A 22,080-nucleotide genomic window follows, 5' to 3' on the forward strand; every position below is an offset into this window, starting at 1 on the left:
TGGTGGCAAAGCCTGAAGGGCAGTGCACACTTCTCTCCGTGCATGTTTTACAGCAGGGTGGGTGTCCTACTTTAAATAAATACCTGTGGCAAGCAGGGCAGGGCTCCTGGAACAGCTGCTGGCAATTCATGGAGTAGTTGCTTCATCCTTGCATGTGCTTTAAGAATGCATTATCACCTGTTTCTGCAGTGGGAGGGTTTGCACCAGCAGGCAGCTGCTCCTCTTGGACCGCAGCTGTAAGCAGTGTCACGCATACCGCGTGTGCATGCACTCGCAGGAGACGCTGCGGGTGGGTCACAGCGGGGTAGGCTTAAACATCGGGGAGTCTCAGAGGTAGAGAGGGCTCTCTGCTGTGATCAGGCTCATTTCCTAGTGGAACATGCATCTCTAATATGAAACAGAGCAGTCAACTCAGCTAATGTTTTCTGTCTTCAGTGGATCTGCCATGCTGACCAGTCCTCTGAGCTTAAAACTGGGTTTGTATAATTGAATTTGAAGCTGTGTTCCATGCCCCGTGTGCTCTGGTGACAGCGATTGTTGCTGCAGAGGGGTTTCTGGCTTTTTATTGCCCTACAAGCCTTATGGAGCATAAATGCTATAGCTGTGCAAAAACAGTCCATATTTCTAAGAGCTGACTGTGGGTGCTTGGACGTTATGGAAAGAACTCTAGGGAGAAGGAATCCTTCCCAGCTCTCAAAATAAATGGCACCAAGAACTATATTATATTTATGAGAGGAAAGTCACGTGCTCTAGATTATTTCAATGTTTCCTCCCCATTCCGCTGCTTCTGTATAGGTCCATCTCTTACAAGAATTCTTAGAGCTGTGGGTAGATGGGCAAAATTGTGATCTGACTCTTAAATCCTTTTTTTAGGATTTCTTCCTATAGAGGAATTTCTTTCCTCCCTGGCTGTGGCACTGGGAAAGAGGGTGGTCTGGTGGTGAACAGTAGATCCAAGAACTGCAGCAACTCCTGCCCCCACCTCCTTAAGACCCTTTGTGTCTTAAGGCAATAAAACAGCACCACTAACTTCCTTTCAAATCTACAGTAAAAAGGACAAATATTTTTGGAATGGAGGTTGTAGCTAAAGCATTAGCCCCGCTTTCTTATGGAAGTACAGCTGTGCTCTTAGCAGATGCAGGGAGGGGCTGGATTTTGGCAAACCTGTCTGTCAGCACAAAAAGGAGTGAAAGATAACCCTTTCCTTGGTGGTTTTGACTTCTCTGTCTCTCTGCTGAGTCTGACTGAAAACCTGTGTTCATGGTGGTCACATCTGGGCATCAAAATGTCATCTTTCCTGCTCACTATTGGGCACCCAGCCACCCTGTTTTGCTGCCTGAATTTTGCTTGGAAAGGAAAATCATGACCCAAAGGGGGTGTTCTCTTCTAGTATTTACACCCATACAGCTCATAGAATCATAGAATGGTTTGGGTCTGAAGGGGACCCCAAAGCCCACCCAATCCCACCTCCCTACCACGGGCAAGGACACCTCCCACTGGATCAGGTTGCTCTAAGCCCCATCCAATGTGGCCTTGAACACCTCCAGGCATGGGGCAGCCACCACTGCTCTGGGCAACCTGGCCCAGGGCCTCCCCACCATTTGTGTATGTACAGGGAGTCCTTACAATGCTCCTGTTTGCGTCATGGGCTGTGGCAGGTGCTGAGCAGAGCACTGGAAAAAACCAGAAATGATGGCAAAATTCTAGGCATGCTTAGAGGTGGAGTGGAATTTCTTGATACCTTTCTGTAACCCAGCTGGCTGATACGTGCAAACTGGAATTTTTGAAAATCGGCTCCTGGAAAAAAGTGCTGAGGGAGCTTTTTGAAGTCATTCCCAGCTGCACATCTGTTGGGTAGGAAGAACAGATCGCATCATGCGCTGATGTATTGATCTGGCAAAACACTTGGCTTGTCAATGGGCTTTTGAGTGTTCCAGGGCTGTGGAGGTACTCATGGACTTGGCTTGGGGCTGTGCTAGTGAGCGATGGGCACAAAGAGCTTTGAGCATGCTGCAAGCAATGATGGCTGTCTTGCAGTGAGGTGATGTTCTCTGCACCTTGCAGAGGAACTGGTTTATTATTTGGAGCAGAACAGGCTGTGCTCACCACAGTGCCAAGCAAGACACCCAGAGCCTTCACTTGCCTCAAATGTAGGAGGTCTCTGTGTGGGGCTGGCATTCCCAGAGCTTCTGGTGCTTCTGCAGATAGTGTTGAATTTTTCTGGAGCTGATGATGCAGAAGCAACGCTTAGAATCACAGAATCATTGGGTTGGAAAAGACCATTGAGATAAGAGTCCAACAGTACCTGTCCACTACTAAACCATATGCCTGAGCATCTCATCTGCCTGGCTTTTAAACCCCTCCAGGGATCAGGACTCTACCACTTTGCTCAAGCAGCTTCTGCCAGTGCATGAGAACCCTTTCAGTGAAGTAATTTTGTCCTGATGTTCAATCTAAATCTCCCTTGGCACAACTTGAGGCCATTTACTCTCATCACCTGTCACTTGGGAGAAGAGATCAACACCCACCTCCCTACAACCTCCTTTCTCTGTGGTGCTTGTGGGCTCCTTGCTGGCTGCCCCTTGCCCTGCTCCTCCCTGAGTGGCACATAAAACTGTCTGGAAAGGGCGAGGAGGCTGGGGTGTTCTGCTGCTTTGGGGACAAGAATTTCCTAGCAGTTATGGCACAGGAAGGAACTCGGCCAGGAGGGCCCTTTGCCAGCTACCGAGCACTCGTCTAGGTTAGAGAATGGGGAGGTCTGTCACAGTGACTCACATCACTTATAAACTTAAACAATACTCTTATGAGGGAAGTGCGTTGCAGCAGCTGGCATCAGCAAAACTACTTGAGAAACATTCTTTATGCATAGGTCAGACAAGATCTCTAAAGCTGGTCTAGACATACTTTGGATTTGCTTCGTGCTTTGTTCTTGCCATCAAAAATTGGCAAGTTCAATCAGTCAGGCAAGTGTTCAGTCATTAGTAAATACTGACTTGGTCTTTTTTTGTATGCATAAAAATACAGTATTAAATATTTTAACAGTCTTGCTGGATGAGGTATGGAATGCAGAACTGCTTTCCAGATCAGTCAAGCGGGTTTGGAGCGAAAGAAGAGTTTGGAGTCAAAAGGAAATTATCAAAATGGTGATTATGCAGCTTTCTTAGTTCCCTATTTATTTAATTTCAGAACTAGCTCAGGTGTGCAGCACCTCGGGATCACAAAACAAAGGGAGAAACAGCTGAAGGTGATTTGCACATAAATGATATGCATGAAATTAATCAGGCTGTGTCTCTCCTGTCCTTCTCTCTTTGCATCTGAATTGTTTCTCTTTACTCCCCACCCCTCATCTTGCTCCCTTTGTTATCCTCAGTAGGTGCACCTCTCTGTGCCACTGTGCTGTGGGGGATGCAGTCCTGCACTGAATTAACTGCACGGGCAGTTCTGTGGAATTTCCTTTCTGCAAATTATGCAGTGTTTAGTTTGGGGATTTTTCTGTTCATGGAAGAATAAAATGAAGATAACTTCACTCTTACCCAAAGCACATCTCACACCGCTTTTTAAGAAGTGAAAGGGAGTTTTGCCATCTTCTCTAATGGATACCATTGACCAAGCTGGCTGCTGGTTCAGGCAGCATCTAAGTCAATGTAAAGCTTCTATAGAATGCTGATTTGACAGCGTGCCCTGCTGTACTCAAAGCATGTTGCGGCAGAAAACAAGGTCTGTGATACCATGCTGGGTGTTCATTTTATTTATATCTGTCTTCTATTCCCAACGACACTGAGTAAATCCTCTCTGGTCCTGCCAAACTGCTGGTGCTTCTTGAAGTACTGAACACGTCCTGTGATGCTCTCGAGAACCCTAGCCACATATTTTTTAGGTAGGTACCAACACGGAGGGATGGTATGTGGGCTGCTTGTTTCACACAGCCTTTTATGTTCCTTAAGAAATTCCATTCAATCAAATACAGGCGTTTGCTAAACAAATCCAAGCAAGGATGCTGATACTTTGGCCCATGTCTGAGCAGGGAGTTTTGCATCAGTATTTGTCATCTTTACCCATTAAGCTAAAAATCACTTTTCAATTATGTTTTTTTCCCCCAATTAGCTTTCCACAAATGTTTTTTTTTTTTTTCAATCATGCTTCTTCCGACTAAGCTGCCTGCTCTCTCAGAACTGGTTTTACACACCCCACAGACCCCCTTATTTTCTCTGTCCTAACTGTGTTGTCTGGCTTCTTGCAAAGCTGAATCCCATGGAGCAAGTTCCGCTGTCCCCATTTCCAACAGAATACTCAAAGTATAGTCAGCCCCAGCTCTGAACCCCACCAGGGCAGCTCTAAGAACAGCAGCTACAGACCTGGGCTGTGTTCTCCATGACTGGCATGTGGCTTCCTTTCACTTCTTCTGCATCTCAGCACTGCATGAGTCCTTTGCAGAAACAGGTCTAGAGAGCCAGGACTCCATAGCACTGGTCCTTTGCTTTGTTTTGCTTCCTGCAGTCTTTTATGTTGATGACGTTGGAGCCTGTCTTATCAACATTGCTCCAGGTATGCGGAAGCTCAGAAGAGCATTGCTAATAGCAGGTGGGGCTTACTTAGAGACTACTGTTCCTTGACATTTGGATACTCTGGGAAAGTAAAAAAACTCTGTTATGGATCTATCTGTTATGGATCTCTGCTCATCTATAGTCGCTTTGACCAGCTCCTGACAGGTTAATTCTTACAGAAGAGTCTCTTTGGCCTTTAAGAATCAATGCATCTCAAACTGCAGAATTTTTAATTGCTCCAGTCTAAGGCTGAATTATCCTGGATTCTAAGGTCCCTGTGAAATGCTGAGCACCACCATTCTGTGTTATTGTCATGATCCAGCCCTAGTATGTTATGTTAATGCTGTTCTCCTCCCTGCTACGTGCTGGGCATCTCTTCCCAGACTAAGCATTTCCTGATAAAAAGCATTTCCTCTTTATTCACCTCAATCCTGCCTCTTCCCTGCTCTCCCTGTGCTGTACCTGCCCCATTCCTTTGTGGTCCTCTGTACACAACAACCAGAGGTCTGAAAGTGCTCCAAGACTGCAAGGTTGTTTCCTATCTAATTCCAGTACCTGAAGAGGCTACGAGAAAGCTGGGGAAGGACTGTTTACAAAGGCTTGGAGTGATAAGATGGGGGGCAATGGGTATAAACTGGAGAGGGGCAGATTTAGCCTAGACATAAGGAAGAATTTCTTCATGACAAGGGTGGGGAGGCCCTGGCCCAGGTTGCGCAGAGCAGTGGTGGCTGCCCCATCCCTGGAGGTGTTGAAGGCCAGGTTGGATGGGCTTTGGGCAGCCTGACCCAGTGAGAGGTGTCCCTGCCTATGGCAGGGGGGTTGGAGCTAGATGATCTTTAAGGTCCCTTCCAACCCAAACTATTCTATAATTCCACTAATTCACTTTCCTCACCCCTTGGTACATTCCATCCAAGAGAAAACAGTGAGCAAAGGCTGCGGCTGCAACCTGCCCTTGAAGGCAGTGAATCCTGGGCCAAACTCCCTGCTCCTGTGGAGCGATATCGGCAAAGAATCTGGCCATAAGCCTCTAACAGCTCAGCCAGGGGGATGCTGTACAGTCCTGCGGTCCTTTTTCACCTAGACCTTCCTACAGGTCCTACTGGCCCTATGCTACCCATTATCTTGCTTTGCTGTCATAAGGAAGGTATCTTGTTTCAACTGATCAAAAATCAAGTTAGGAACACAGGCTGTGTGTAGGCAATGGGTTTAAATGATTCCTTGTCCTGAACTGCTTGGCGTTTACCAACTCCAAACCTGTAAAGTTTAGCTTCCCTTTGTAAATGATGCTCTGAAAATCACTGAGCACTTGCTTCATGACACCAAAACTCAGCAAACTGCTTTCTTCGTTAATTTCCAGCCTGTTTCTCCCAGCTCCTTTAGCAAACAAAGCACAAACTGTGTAATCAATAAAGGCTTGTTTCTTTTTTTTAAGTCACTCGAGCTTATGTAAAATCTTTGGAATTTGTGATGATGATAACATTGTTATGCTCTCCTGGCTGATAGAAATATCAAAGCCAGCTAAGAATAACCCTGCAGCAGCCAGAGAGATTGCATTTGTTTCCAGGAATGAAAGCAAAAAGCATGTGTGCATTGCTGAGCCCCTAACAACTAAGGAAAAAGTTCTAGCTGGCATGAAAATAAATGAGCCCTTAAAACTCCCATCTCTCTTTCCTAACAGTGCCATTAAATGAATCAAAATACAGTCGGTTTGTGCTGAATATCTGAAAGTCTCTGAGATTTTCCATATCTTTTCTTTTTTTCCATGCTGTGTGGTACATAGAAATTCTCTTGCACATAGCGTTCTTCAAATCTCGTTCTTCTGGTAGAAACACCAAATAAGCTTTGGTTTCCTGGAGAAATTATCCCTGGAATTTGTGAGGCTTTGAATCTATCCTAGGCTTTTCTAAAAATCCATCTTGCTTCTTTTCAAATCTGCAGAATTGCAGTTTCCCATCCCTTTGATCCTCCAAAAATATAATGCTTTAACATTAAACAGTCTTTTTTTCAAAGCAGAAGGGTAAGGTAAAAGTCTAGGAATTTAAAGAGGTGGCCATTCCAAAGCCTCGCCAATAAAAATTGCTGGGGATCATGCAACTTCAGCCCCCACAAATGATGGTTGTGGGCAATTTGTTTGTAGAAAGATAAACCATTCTATGATTTAAGTTGGAAGTGACCTCAAAGCCCATCCAGTTCCACGTCCTTGCCATAGACAGGGACACCTCGCACTGGATCAGGGGCTCCAAGCCCCATCCAACTTGGCCTTGAACACCTCCAGGGATGGGGCAGCCACAACTTCCCTGGACAATCTGGGCCAGGGCCTCCCCACCCTCATTGTGAAGAATTTCTTCCTAATGTCTAATCTAAATCTTCCTTCAAATTTACAGCCATTTCCCCTCGTCCTATCACTCCAAGCCCTTGTAATCCCTTCTGAGATTCCCCCAGAGCCCCTTTCTGTACTGGAAGCTGCTCTAAGGTCTCCTCCGAGCCCTCTCTTCTCCAGGCTGAACAACCCCAACTCTCTCAGCCTGGCCTCATAGCAGAGATGCTCCAGCCCTCAGATCATCTCTGTGGCCTCCTCTGGGTCTGCTCCAACAGTTCCATCTTCTCCTTCTGTTGGGCATTCCAGAACTGGACACAGGACTTCAGGTGGGGTCTGAGCAGAGGGGAAGAGTTCAGGTGTTTGTTATAGAAGTGGCTTGGATCTCTCAGTGAAGCTGCTCTGATGCTGATTGCAGCTGTGGTTTGGCTGAGTGCATGACTGCGAGATTAGGAGATGCAAACCAAACTCCTCTTTAATGTTAAACTACAGTTTATTTATATGGACTGTTTTGTTGCAAATGGCCTTAAAACTGGGCACTAGTTCTTCACAAAGAACAAATCAAGGTCACGCACACACGTTTTCTTAAAGATCAGTCTGTGATGCAGCCTATTGATCAGAACAAGCACAGGTGTGGCTGTTCTTTTTTCATAAGTTTAACACAAATACTGTAGTATTTGTCTTTGCTTTATAGACCAGTGATAACCTCAGGTTGAAGAGCTGGAGAAGTGTGAGATTCCTCTTTATGCTTACAGGGAAAACCATGTTGATTCAATCAGAGTTCATCCTGCATTCTCAAAAACCAGAATAGAAAAAAAAGAAAAGCTGTGTGGAGTCGGGGCTTCATTTGATTTGGTTTGGGGTTTTCCACGTTTATTTAATGTAACCATCTTTCCAAGCCAGTTTCGTGAGTTTTTCACAGGTTTTTTGAGGGCTGACTCACTTCCACCCCAAGTCTTTTGGTTTGACCGGAGCAACCTGATTTCTGGGAAAAGTCCTTGGATGGAATTAGCAGGAGCTGGGCAGGGTGGGTTGCCACTAGCTGTGTGGTGCCCACCAGGAGCTCTTGACAGGTTCCACTCATGGTCTAAGAGCACCTTGTAGAGCAGAGCTGGAATGGTGAGGTCTGATGACATTTCTCAAGTCATAGTTTAGAATCCAGCACTTCTGAAGGTATGGAACTTGAGTACCTTTAGTTTTCCTGTAATTAAACTTCACATCTTCCTGAGTGTAGGGTAAAAATGTTGTGCACCTGAGGAGAATAGTCCTGTGTAGGTCCTACAGTCAGGAGCAGTATGGGGCATAGGAGCTGGGGTGAGGTGCAGGTGTGTATGTGCTCTGCCTTCCAGCGCCCTGTGCCTCTGTAACGTCAGGTAACTACATGCTCATCACAGGAACCTAGTTGTACCTGTTACTATTGCTAGCCTGAAAAGACAATTATTACTTTTAGGGTCTCCTCCACTCTGAAGATTGCAATCTACCTTCTCCCAGATAACTCGGTAAATGGTATTTTCATGCATTTGTAGAAAAGCAAAAGGTAGGGATCTAGCAAAAATAAAATCCATCATCCAAATGCAGAATAGTGGTGGTGGGTGAAAATGTTTGGGCTCTACCTTAACAAAACCAGCTGTTCTCCTAGTATACACCATCCTGATGCTTTCTGGCCTTTCCTTGAGGCTACCTGTTCACTGCGAGCTGGGGAAGGACTGGGCTCCAGTGGGACCATCCAGGTTGCCCTGAGAAGTGGTGGCTGCTCCATCCCTCGAGGTGTTCAGGGCCACGCTGGATGAGGCTTGGAGCAACGTCTCCAGCTCCGAGTCCCTCTCATCATCAGTTCACCACTCCTGTCCAGCCCTGGCCCTCCGGAGAAAGCTTTTGCAAGACTTTCTTCCAGGGCCCTTTGATCTGAGGTCTCTCCCAGGCTCAGCCAGACAGAGAGTCACTGCAGGCTGCAGCCTGCAAGGCAGCTCCTGTCCTGTAATTGTCTCCCAGGCTTGCTGGGAGGGTGCTTACCTCCTATTTTCCTGTTGCTTCCCTGCTTGTTTCCTCTTTCCACCCACAAGCCTTCTACTAATGCAGATTAATTCATTTGCACAGGGAAATCGGATAACCATGCATACCACAGCACAGTGTTCCTGGAGTCCTGCACATCAGTTTTCTGGTATTTAGGTAGCAGAGGGTGCTGGGAGGGAGGTGGGAATGTTTTTATGGCAAAGGGGAGTTGAGATTGCTCAGCAGGAGGTGAAAGAGGGTTGGTGTAGCAAGGGGCCAATGAACAAATAGGGAGAGGTGTGTTATTTGAGCAAAATGACCATTTTATTCCAAAAATGCTAAATTTGGGGTTGTTAGAAAGCACATAGCTAGCCTGTGGCTGTGGCTTTGTGCCAGACAGAAGCCATGCTTGCAAGGAACATCAACATTTATTTTAACGAGTCTTCTGCTTCCTGGGGTCTCGCTCCTCCTCTGGCTGTTTTACCTGCAGAAGCTATTTGTGAAATGGTTTCCAGATGAAAAGAAGAGTTTAATTCTGCTCCCGCCCCCCATAGAGAGGGTGGCTGGATGCCTGTAGCTGCATCAGAAATCATGGTAACTTCTGTGCCTCATTTCCTGCTGCTTTTGGGAGGCAGGAAACGAGAGCTGCTCTTCCCAGAAATTTTTACTCTGCTTGGTCCTATTCCTTGCTGTCAGAGTGGATACTGTTGGCTCTGGACCTGGCAGCTAAGTCAACTCCCCACAGCATATTGGACAGGGTGTGGTGTTTCCCCACAGTGAGCCATGCCTTGCAGCCCAGGTGATGCTGGCAGGCTATGTGTTTTTCATCATCTTCCCCCATTTCCTTATCTGACCTCGTCTCTAGGAGTCATTTGGTTTATTCTTCTGTTTCCTCTACGCATCTGAATTGTTGAAAGCAGCAATGAGCACATCCATGGGAAATCCCTTTCATCTGCTTTCAGATTCAGGAACGTGGAAGTTCTCCTGTAACACAAAACTTACCTGAACAAAAATCTGCTCCCTTCCTTTGCTCATAGAAAATTGAACAAGAGCTGGAGAGAGAAACAGTTCAAGGGTCAAATCCAAACTGATTAATACCTTTTTCCACTTGAGGCTCCGTTCTGAATTGGTGCTTTGAGAGGTCCAACTGGTATAATTACTGTACCCTAATATTAAATGAAGATGCGTGGTCCTGCTAAGATGATCTATACAGAGTTCTGAAGATTAATTAATTAATTAATTTTATCACCCAAGCAAGCAGAGCTGGCAACATGATCGAATGTTTGGGCAAAGTGAGCTGGAAAACTCTAACTGGGCTAAATTGCGTCCCTGTAGCGCCAGTGTTTTACCTGAAATATCTCGGTCGAGAATTTGGTAAGCAATGAATCTTGGTAAGCACTAAGTTGCTGTGGGATAGCTATTGTAGATATTTAGTCTGTAGTTGTTGTATGACATGTTGTGAACATGATAATGGTCTCCCTGCGTAGAGACTCAATTAATTTGTTGGGTGCTGGCAGCTTGTCTATGCAGTTTGGTGTATCTCGATGCAAAGAGGTATTTGAAGCTACTCTCTTGTGTTGTGGGAAACCTAAGAGATTAGTTATAGAATCATGGAATGGTTTGTGTCGGAAGGGACCTCAAAGCCCATCCAGTCCCACCCCCTGCCATGGGCAGGGACACCTCCCACTGGATCAGGGTCTCCAAGCCCCATCCAACCTGGCCTTGAACACCTCCAGGGATGGGGCAGCCACAGCTTCTCTGGGCAACCTGGGCCAGGGCCTCCTCCTCCTCACTGGAAAACATTTCTTCCAAAGATGTCCTCTCAATCTCCCCTCTTTCAACTGAAAACCATTCTCCCTTTTCCTATTCCTGCACTCCCTGATCAAGAGCCCCTCCCCCGCTTTCCTGCAGCCCCCTTCAGTACTGGAAACTGCTCTCGGGTCTCCTCAGAGCCCTCTCTTCTCCAGGCTGAACAACCCCAACTGTCCCAGGTTATCCTTGTATGCGAGATGCTCCAGCCCTCGCATCATCTTCGTGTCCTCCTGTGGCCTTGCTCTAACAGACCCACGTCTGCTTTGTGCTGAATTAATAAGGGCATGCAACTAATGAGAACTGTTCCCTCTTCTTATAAGTAAAGAAACCTGTAAGAAAACCAGCATGATTTTAAAGAAACCTGTAAGAAAACCTGTGCAAATTTAAGATGTGGGACTTAACGGAAGAATTAGACTAAGAATACAGAAGTTAGTTGCTTATAGCTCTAAATGCAAACCAGAAGTTTCAGTGGAAGCTGTTAAAAACTTTTCCTGCTCTCTGTAACTTCTAAAAAGTTACCTTTAAACACTCTTTCTGCATCCTGAAACTTTAAAAACCCCATCAATTGCTCAAATCTCTGCTGAAGTGACTTTTTTTTTTTTTTTGGAAGGCATTTGCAATTTAATCTGCCCGCATCCTCCTCAACCCCGCGCAGCGGGTGGGAAACCCGGAGCAGCCTCGGCTTGTGACTAGAAAACCCAAGCCCTGGAAGCAATTCCACCACCAAACCGGCAGGAATAAAGAACAAAACGCACGTGGGAGCTGCGGTTTCGTTCCTTTGGGTGGGGGTCCCTGCTCTCTGCGTGCGAAAAGCGCTCCGGCTCCAGCAACCGGGGAAGGACGCGGGGCTCGTCTGGCTTGTCCTTTCCTTAGGGAGCCTCATGGGGAGGAGCCTCAGAGCTCCAAGCTCCTACTCATCCCCAGCCTTTTGTACTGCGGGGCAGGGCTTGGCGTGCGGGAGGGGTGGGAAAAAGAACTGAAAAAAAAAAAAAAAAGAAAAAAAAAAAAAGACCCGGGATGGTGGAAGAAGTGGAAGGAGTCGGGGTGAAAAAGCCTCTTGCGGGTTGTTTCGGAAGCGAGGATGCCTGGGGATTGTGGAGCTGGTGATTGTTTCCTGGCGTTGGTGAGTAAAAAGTTAGCCAAGGAAGGAACAAAAAGCAACGCGTAGTTAGAGTATCAGAAATGAGATGTTAGCTGTTGCTTGTCGTGCTCTAAAGGGTTTGTTTTTCCTCTTTTTTTTTTTTTTTTCCTTTGAACAACTTTTCCAAGAGTTTCCAGCTCTGGGCTTGGGGGGATTGGCTTTCCTCGCCTCCAAGAAGAAGCCTGGAAAGGTGATGGTTTTGCAGCTCCTGCCGTGGGGTTAGGGTTCTACTGGGCCGGGTGAGGAGGCTCTGGGATGGGGGGTTCTGGTCACACCCAGCAGCTTCTGGATCAGGTTTACCGGCTGGAATGTGGAGAGTTTCGGCATCAGGACGCGACTGAGCCCTCCCGAGGCTCCAGAAGCTGCTCGTGTGACGTTATGGACTTTTTATGCTGGTTGACAGTTATTATGGCAAATACGCTTATTCATCCCGTGCAGGCGTGATTTATCCCGTTAAGACTTCTGTGTGGCTTCCTGTTGTCCCTCTTTTAGCTTGTGGAGGATGTAATGCCACAACGCGTGCTTCAGTTCCCTGAAGTCTTTTAATCCAAAGTAGTTGTGTGTGTTTGTCTAATGTAATAAACCAGCGTAACTTTTAGGATTTAATGTGACCACAGTAATGTAGGCTACTCCGGGAAAAGAAGTAATTTGTTTCTGCTTTATGGTTGTGACTAATCACAGCGATGATCAATCTTGAACATGCGGTACAGAACTTCAGGGACATCTCAGCAAGAAGGGTTGGGTGAGCGAGGAAGTCCAGGCCCTCAGGTAACATGTGAATAAACACCATCTCCTGCCAAGATAACTCCTCTGTCTTGTCAGGATTTCCACTAGCGCTGCCAGAAGAGTGTCCTTTCCCACAATTGCTCTCCATCATCAAGCGTGCAGCTTTCCGACAGCGACAGTGCTACCATCCCACTTGGCTGGATGGTGTGGAGTTCCCTGTAGGGTCTGGGGTTGGGTTTAATAGATGGGGTGTTGCCCTCAGGTAGCCTTTTAAAAGATGCCTTTGTTTCTCCAGGATGCAGTTTCTGTGCCTATTTTCCTTTCTTATTCTCTTAGTATGGGTCTTTGCAGTACGGGAAGGGACTCCCTTGTGGCTGGAGGCTCAGCTGGACAGTCTGCAGCCCGCAGGAGAAGCGGTTGGTTCCTGCTGCTCTGCTGGGATGGTGGTGGTTCCCTTACTTGGGGACAGGCGTGAGTGCTGGGCTGGCTCTCCCTGGGCACTTTGAGAGTGGTCACTTAGCATCCAGACCTGTTCCGCTGACGGCCCAACTCTGGTTTAGAGGCAGAGCACGTAAATCTCAGATACTGGGATAATTCCCCCAGGAGCCAGCTCTGGCATTGTATCTCAGTGGCAACGTCTTTTCTCTGCAGTGCACAGTGTTGTACATCAAACTTGTGTGTCCCCTGCGCAACAATAATTTTGTTTAATTAACGCATGCCGGTTCATCTCTTGGACACCTTCATTACAGTGTTTGCACAGCACCCAGCTCGGCTGGGCTCAGGCACGCAGGAGGGACCGAGCTATAAATACAGAGCACTGATGTGAGGCACTTTGGGCATAGTTCCTCCTTCAGAATGCAAAAGGAATTTGAGACGTGTTTCCAAAATCACAAATGCAGATTTAAGTCTTTGGGTTTACAAAAGGCAGTGTGTTTCCCAAAAATTGAACTTGTGAATATGAGCATGTCATCTCCGCTTAGTGAGCAGCAAAAGTAACTGGTGAGCCCTGATCTGTGCTGTGTTGGAGCTTTAAAAGCTGCTGCTGGCATATGGACCTGCCCTGTGGGGACATCATTTGATCGTTGTGTGGATGTCCCCTTAGTTCACTGGGGAGTGAAGCCACACTTGACATTTCCATCTCAGCATCTCATATTTTTCCTAAAAGTCTGTTGCTTAAATTGATCTTAAATTACCTCACCAGGTACAGGGGGGTAAGAGGATTTTGTTTGTTTTTAATCCTGTGGTGGTAGTTTATGCAGCAGTCCTGAGTAGTTTCCTGAACAAGAGTAGTTTTTGTTTCTGGTACGGTGATGTTGATTTCTAATCTGAGAAATAGCTTCTTATCTTCTACTCTGCTAACTTATATTGACAGGAGTCACAATAATTGTGAAAATACTTCTAACATACAGAAATCCCAAAAGTGCATAGAGTTACCGTAGTAGCTTATTGTTGGGTTTTCTAAATGAATGTGGCTGATGTACAAGATAAGCTGCAAAATTAAGCATTAGAAGGTAAAAGTGAATAGTATGAAGGAATTAATACAATGATTGAAATTTTGTTTGGTCCAGTGTGCTTGAATAAATGGATTTGAACTGGTTCTGCTAGATTTCTTTCCCTTGCAAAGAATTGCAGGGCAAGAACTTATCAGAAACAGCAAATACAGTATTTTTGTGTGATAAATTAATATTTTTTGTTGTACATGTGTAAACTGAGGCTTAAAAATTGGACTTTTTGGCCTAAATTAATAAAAAGCCAAGTATGAACGTTAGAGGATTTTATGTCTCAGCCTTGCTGTGGCCAGGGACCAACACCTCATTTCTAGAAGAAAATGCACTAGTGGGTGATGGGAGGGCCAAGAGCCGAGTCCTGCCTTGCGGTTGTTGGTGCTATTTTCCAGAGATTTCTGGAGTAAGAGCAGGACGTACAAATCTTGCCATTATCTCATCAAAAGCAGCCAAATGTTTGGGGCTAGGAGACAGTAAGGCTTAAAATGCTTATTGGTTTTCCTTGGAGCAAACTCGGAGCTGTTGCTGACTGTTCAGAGAGCCACATCAAGCTCTCCTGATTAGAAAAACATGGACAGGGGGAAAATGCCAAGACCTGTAGCTGCCTTCTGTCTCCAGCACCAGCGTCAAAACATTTGAAACCTTGAGTATGAAGCGGAGGCTTTAAGGTTTGCATCTCGCTGATATCAGTAGGAGAGCAACAGATGGACCCACCAGAGCTCCTCATCCTTGAGATGGCTGCGGGGTTGGTGCCAAGGAGCCAACGCTGCTGCCTCTGTATCCACATGTGTGAAGATGTGCTTTCTTACATATTTTAAATACGTTCCCTGCCTCGGTTTGAGAGCGTCTTGCATAGAGGTCAGAGCTTCTGTGTTTAAACAGAAGAAATTGCATTGATTTCTTCAGGTTTTCATTCATTCATTGATATTTAATGACTGAAGCTTGCTCTTTGCATTCCTGCCTTCTGATAGTGCCTTGGAAAATCTGTTTTCAAGGGTAAAGAGAGGCCTTGTAAGGGAAATTATGAAACTCAAGAGCCTAAGGACACTGGATGGGCAATGTCTTTCATTTGTGGCACTAATAACAGACCGAACCCTTGGTCTTTGGGCTGAATTTAGTGTGCTCACTGCAGCTGTTGGTAAGCAACTGCTTGTTAAACTGTGAGGTATTTTCCTTTGAGGAGTATTTCAGTCATGCTTGTCATAAGTAGAATTTGAAGTAATTTGAAGTAGATCCTCTTCAAGACTTAAGCAATGGAATGGAAAAAGCCTGTGGCCTTTTTACAGAGCTCTGTTCTAGAAACAAATTGGCCTAAAAGCCAGGTTGCCGCAGAGGACTTGCAGCAGGAACCTGGCGGCGGGCGCCTGCGAGGCCTGGGAACGTCAGTTGTGGAACTCGTTTGAGTAGCTCTTGGATAGCTTGGTTCTTTGTGCCGTGCAGCGCAGAGTGGTTTGGCAATGAGCGGCTTCCCCATCACCTCCCCGAGCCCCAGTTTCCAGTTACGTTGTCTGTTGCTGGTATGAAAATCACTTCAGTCACAGCCTTGGCTTGTGCCATGACTTCTGTATGTTCTCAGAAAGACTGTCAGTGCTCTCTCAGAAGCCAGAACAAGACCTGTCCATCACCTCATGTCGCAGCATCCCATTGTCAAGGGCTGCTTTTAAATGCTCTTTTTAAGGCACAGCAGAGGGACACCCTGAGTTGTGACAGAAGTACACGCAACTCCTAGTGATGAGTGAAAACCAAAAGTTGTAGTGCTCAAAGCTTCCCACAGGTTCAGCCCTCTGGTGGAGCTGGACTTGTGAAGGTGTGGACAGCTAAATGTTTACTGTTGTAATTGGATAAAAATAAAATTGTAAATATTAAAAATAATTAGATATTCTAGGGTGTCACCTGAGAGCTGCACCTTGTGCGGCGGCTTAGCCCTCCTCCTCTTAGTGCGGGTGTAATGGAGAGGAGGGTGCCACGTGGTCGGTCAGGGATGCCATGGACAAACTGGGATGGGTGTAGAATGAAAACACTGGAAATGAGGTGCTGAGGGGCATGGTTAATGGTCGATAGGAGTGGTTTGACTTGATGATCCTGTAGGTCTTTTCCAACCTTGTGATTCTGGGTGAAAAGCAGCAGCACTGATTTACAAAGGATCACAGGGGTAATTAATTAAAAATCAAATAAAAAGAACAGGAAGCAAGCTTGACAAAGCATTATTCCCATAGGAACGTGTTGCTTTACAGAATCCTTTAGATAACTTCTCCCAAGGAACAAGTGACAGGATAAGAGGAAATGGCCTCAAGTTTCCACAGAGGATGTTTAGATCGGATATTAGGAAAGATTTCTTTACTGGAAGAGTGGTGAAGCCCTGGCAGACGCTGCCCAGGGCAGTGGTGGAGTCTCCATGCCTGAAGGGGTTCAAAAAGCATGTGGCCATGGTGCTTCGGACATGGTTTATTTGGCACAGTGGGGTTGGGCTGATGGTTGGACTGGGTGAGGTCTTTTCCAACTTTAATGATTCTGTGATTCTATTCTAAGCGTGAAGTTACTGGAATAGCATTCACGTTTTTACAGTGCAGTTTAACTCCTTGTTACATTCTTTCGACCAAAATTAGACTGTAGTAGAGGATCCTACTGGTCCACTGGATTCGCGGTTAGGCAAGGTGGTAACTGTCTGGTGTTAAAGCTGAAGGCCCCAGTTGAGGAATTTTTTGGTTTAGGCTGTAATTCCAAATGCCGAGTGACAGGTTGAGGTCTGTACAGCTCTGCTCAAGTCTGCTTGTGTAAGGCACCATCCCTCTGTGCACAGGGTTGTATTCACTTGCTGGTGCTGGAAACAACGTGGACAAAGGGGGTTTAGGAAAGTGGCACCCCATAATGGAGCCGGTTGGGTCAATCCACAGATGTGAAATTAAAATCCTAGTTAAAGGTCACATTTTATCTTCTACGGATATCTGAGGATTTTAGAAATTTCAGGGACAACTGCTGCTTCTAGGACCCTGGTCCCTGGGTGGCCACATAGGAAAGTTGGGTTGAAGTAGACAACACAACCATTATGTTCAGGGGGTTCCCATAGTTTGGTGTCTTTATTAAAACCAAACAAAACCCACTTCTTGAGCAGGCCCTTTCCTTATTGACTCAAGGGTGTGTTTCCAAGTTATTTTCTTTGAGCCGCTCAGTACCGGGCAGCACCCTGCTTTCGCTGGGTAAAAGGCGAGGTGAGGAGTCTCCCTGTGGAATCCAGGACACCTTTGTCTGACTCTGTGCTCCCTGTGCAGAGCCCTCACACAGCTTTGGAGCAGGTGAAATCTGGACTCAAGCTCCCTGTGTGTTACCAGGTTTCTGAGCAAGGAAGTCTTGCCATTTCTTTTGTTCAAATAGTAGCTCATATCATCCAAAGGGGCTGAATTTGCTGTTAGATTGTACTGTCTCGCTGGTCCTGCAGTGGTAACACAGACAAAAATCCTGAGGCTTCAGGCTGGTGGGAACTAGAGCTGTGCACAAAACTGACTTCTGTTAAAAGCACCAACTTTCACTGTTCCCTAACACACACCTTAGCATACATGTGCTAAAGTCCATTTGATCAGCCAAACAGCCCTAGTTCTGCGATAACTCTGATCTCTAAGGCTGCCTTTTCCCATGTCTTTTATCTTCACAGCCCTCGTGGTCCCGGTGATGACATACAGTTGGCTTCTCCCCTTGACCCTTCTGAGCAACCCTTAGCTGTTTCTGCAGAGTGTGGAAATGTTGGCCTCGTGGATGGTGCTGAGCTGACTGCAGCAAGGTACTGTATGGAGATGTTGCAGCTGGAGCTGTGAGAAGTGGCTCAAACCACTCACTGATGTGGGTGGGTTGAGGACCACCAGGGGCAGCGCTAGCTGAGGAATTGTTGTCGCTCTTCTCAGCTGGATGTATGTCTGGAATGGCCAGTTGCTGGTGGAATTGCTGAGTCTGTAGGCAGTGGAGCATCTGTCAGTGGAAATCTTTACCAGAATTTAAATCTCCCTTTATCAAAACCTTCAAAGGAAGCTGTTTACCTTTCCTTGAGATGGAATTGCTGTGGCATAGAAGAAGGTCATGCCACGTGAAGGTGTAGTATGTGCCTTATGGGTTTTAGGTGCTTATACTTTTTGAATTGCTACAAAATAACTGATCCTTTGGATGTTTTCTTTAATTTTGAGAAGTTCCTCACCAGTATAATGCTGCTTATAAAGCATTCAGGTATCTCATCTCTGTTGGATGCTGGGGTTTTGGTCTCCCATTATTTGCGCTGTGAAGGGGACTGTTGCTTTATTTGTACTGGTGGCAGTTGAGTTGTCAGGATCTTCGGGCATGTGAATTTGTCTTAACTGCCAAGAGTGAAGGAAGCCTTGCAGGGCGTGTTTGCTGTTCAATTCAGTGGAGTGTAAACATACATCATATATTTAAGCTAGTATTAAATTGGTTAGCTGAAGTAGCAATAACGTGCTATCTAAAGGCTGAAAGGAGCTTGCATGGTTTGCTCAATCCACCTTAAAATCTGGGTGACTTTGCTATCTAGCCCAGACTGGTCTTCCATCAGTCCCCAGGCTGGCTCTTAGCAAACACTGGTGAGTGAGTCTGAGAAACAAACTTTTCCTTGCAGTCAGAGTAAAGTGACCTAGAGAAGCTTGCAGTGGGAAGCTAATGATGTGGATTTGCTCCAGTTCTTGTAAGTTTTCACTCAGAGAGTTGTGTTTCTTTGTTTCTAACAAGGGTAATTGTGTTACTGATGGGGTTTTGTGGATTCTGTTGATGTTTTTTCTTGCTAATGGACTGTGGGCTGGGGTAGCAAGGTGGTTAGAAAAGAGCGAGCGCTAATTGATGTGGAGCTCTGAGCTACTCTGAGTGCAAAGGAATGAAAACAGATGAACACCAGAAGTGCCGGGAATATTTATATATAGTTTCTGGAAAACGGTCTTGAAATAGTCTTTGTTGCCCTTGGGGCAATAGTTAGGTCTTCATAGGGAAAAAGGCACACGAGCTGTCTGTGATTCAGTGTGACCTTAGGAAACATTTAGGAAGAGCAATCTTACACTGTCTTAATTTACTGCTTCTTGTGAGCCTCTTAATTTCACTGTTCACATTCTGATCTGGAATTTAAAGTTAATTATAGTATAATTTTTCTGTTGATCTACTTAACTGCTGTCTTTAAAAACATTTTTACCTTTAATGTCTGTAAGTTCATCTCAAGGTTCTTCCGTGATCTGAGTCGGGCAGGCTGGGAGTGCTGGGGCTGAGCTGTCGTACACCCGTATGGGGTGACTGAGCCCAGTAGGGGTGAGGGTGCAAAGACTCTGCAGCAGCCACAGCATCTGGCTCTTGTTTCCATATCCTGACCTTGAGGGAAGGGCCAAGGGTTTTTGCGAGGGTTCAGGGCTGAAAAATTGCAAGCCAGGGGTATTCAGCATGGAAATAGGTAGGTTTTCAGTTCCTGAAGCAGAGGAAGACGAGAGAGAAATACAATGTGGTCCACTGGAATGGATTTGGCTGCAGGTAGCTCTCTGTGGTTGTTAGTTTAAATTTTTCTGATTTTTTTTTTTTAAAGTCACACGAGTTAACTCTTGTGAGTAGTGTTTTTCTATACTCCCTTATTTTGTATCCTTGTTCAGCTTTGATTCAAAAACCTTCCTCTTCTCTTTCCACCCATCTTTCCTGTCTGAGCTGCTGCTACTTGCCAGCTTCTCTGTGACCCTCGTTCTCTGGTGTCCCGTCAGAGGATCTGCAGCAGCTTCCAGGTGTGCTCACCTGCAGATATAGCCAGTTGGAAGAAGAGGGGTTAATGTTGGTGCAGCTGGCTCCTGTCTGAACCAGGCATGGTTGCAGCTATCTTCTGGCAGTGACAAACCCTGCCAGCTTCTGTGATTTGGTCAGCCCTAACCTGATAACAACATAATTCTGATAGCAGATAAAAGTAGGACTCTTAAATGCCTGGGATTGTGCTCAAACTGAGGAGCAGTCAGAGCAGGACTGGGCTTTTCCTGTCCACGGGAAGAGTTTCAGTGGTGTTTGTTGTTCCATGTCATTGCCTTCTCCCTCATCTTCTCTTCACCTGTGATGTGGAGCAGGTAGTGGCTTTATAAATGTGGTCATCTTACTTCAATAAGGCCAGGCTGGATGGGGCCTTGAGCAACCTGATCCAGTAGGAGGTGTCCCTGCCCATGGCAGAAGGGCTGGAATTAGGTGATTTTAAAATCCCTTAAAACCGTTTTATGATTCTATAGGCAACAGTTTTTTGGCATTTTGTGTAGAAATACTGTGCCACTACTTTTTATTAGGGCTGCAAACAATTCTGTATTGCACACATACGTGTTGATGCTTTCTGGTTGTACCACTCCACTACGTTTCTGAAATGTCACAAGGGCTGCTAGATGGCACAATGTATTTCCAGTCTGTCTGCAGCAAAGTACAATTATGAAGTGGGGGTTTTTCCCTCAATATATTTAGTTATTTACTGGTAAGTTCCTTTTGTTTCCATGCATTTCCGTGTAAGGGGTGTCACATAGTGCATAGGGTGTGCATTTCAACAAGGAAAAATAATGGTGTGTGTAAGGCAGAGGGGTCAGTTTGTGCTAAATGTCTTCCAGATGGCAGCACACATTAAAAGATCAGGTTGTCCCCCCATCTGTCCAGGCAAGAAACTGTATCCCTTTTTTGCTCCCTGAGGCTGCCTGTCTGCCTCTCTCCTCCTGGCTGATTCCGTATTGATCAGGGACAGCGTGGCATCATCTGCTGGGGTCAGTGGGGTTTGTTTACTGTCTCTGCAGAGGACTGTCCTGAAAAGAACTGGGTAAAGAGTTCACTGGCTGTTCTGCCAAGTTTTTGGTTTTTTTTTGTTTAGCAATGGAAGTGAAAGGCCAAGTTCACTCTGGTTTGCCAGGACACATTGCACTAGGAGAAATTCTGGCCAGACACATCTTTCTGTTGGTGCTGCAGGTGCGGTGCTCTAGGTGCCGTGCTCTGTGATACAGCTTCTGTTCTGTATGAGGAACCTCGGATTGGGAAGGCAGAGAAGTGCCCTGGCTGTTGGGAGAGCACGGTTCAGCTGGGCTCTCTGCTTAGGGGTGTTAAACATGAGTTCCCTCCGACTTGCTGCCTGTCTCGCTAGCAAAAAAACTTGCAGGTGCACTGGGAAAGATGCAAGCCTGGAAAGTGCTTGCTGTGTGAGTTGTCATTAGGATCAGGCCATAGGTAACAGGCAAGACAACCCCAACTCTGGTCCCTCCCACAGGCTAAGGAAAGCTTATGCTCTTGTATTTAAGCTCCCCCTGAGGTTGCAGAGCTGTAGCAAGGCATCTAGTCCAGAGCAGGCAGAGCTGGTGCAGCTCTGGGATGAACACACAGGAATCAAAATTGTTCTAAACCTGAGTTGGCAGTAGAAAACGCTGTTTTCCCCTCCCTCAGGCTCTCTTCCAGCTCCTGTTACGCAGAGGACACGTTAAGTGGTCAGAAGGGAGTTGATGAGAAGTGATGCACCGAAAGCCGTGTTGCTTTATCTGCAGATGGACCTTTCCTGGTCGCAGAGTGCACAGCCTGGGGAAGGTGATGCCCTCGGGGTGTGCTCCTCCGGCTGAACACAGGCAGGGGGACCAGGGGCATCTGCATGCACAGCGGGGCAGAAAGTGACTGTTGAGAATGACTTAAAAATAAACAGAGACAGAGCTTGAAAGATGCTTGTTTTCTAGTTAGTTTGGCTCTACAGGGAGCAGACTGGCCAGCGTGTGATTTATTGTGTGCCGGGAAGACCTGTCCCTTTTGGTGGTGTCCTTGCTACAGCTATTAGAATGTTACTCACTGGAAAATAATGGCAAGTCTTGTTTTAGTAAGAGCTGTGGAGAAGCAGGGATTTAAAGATAGCCACTTGACATCTGAGCTGATGCAAGTACTGTGGCTTGATAAGTGCACCAGACTTGGTGCAGACTTTGTGTCTACTCCAAACTCACCAGCTTGTTTGTGAAGGATCTGGAGCACAAGCCTCATGAGAAGCAGCAGAGGGCCCTGGGGCTGTTTAGCCTGGAGAAGAGGAGGCTGAGG

The 22,080-nt window shown here is 46.2% G+C and overlaps 1 protein-coding gene across 4 annotated transcripts in view; it reads left to right on the plus strand.

The window, feature by feature from the left end:
- TACC2 (transforming acidic coiled-coil containing protein 2) overlaps positions 1-22,080 on the plus strand; it is a 140,357-nt gene that overhangs the window by 37,388 nt on the left and 80,889 nt on the right. For 2 of the 4 annotated variants that reach the window (XM_069864096.1, XM_069864097.1), the window contains one exon: positions 17,687-17,812. The exons of the other annotated variants lie outside the window; for them this stretch is intronic. In XM_069864096.1, coding sequence (XP_069720197.1) covers positions 17,687-17,812 — 126 coding nt within the window. The remainder of the gene's footprint in view (positions 1-17,686; positions 17,813-22,080) is intronic. 4 annotated transcript variants of the gene reach the window in all.

Source organism: Phaenicophaeus curvirostris, chromosome 9, assembly GCF_032191515.1.
Source record: "Phaenicophaeus curvirostris isolate KB17595 chromosome 9, BPBGC_Pcur_1.0, whole genome shotgun sequence".
Classification (NCBI taxonomy): domain Eukaryota; kingdom Metazoa; phylum Chordata; class Aves; order Cuculiformes; family Cuculidae; genus Phaenicophaeus; species Phaenicophaeus curvirostris.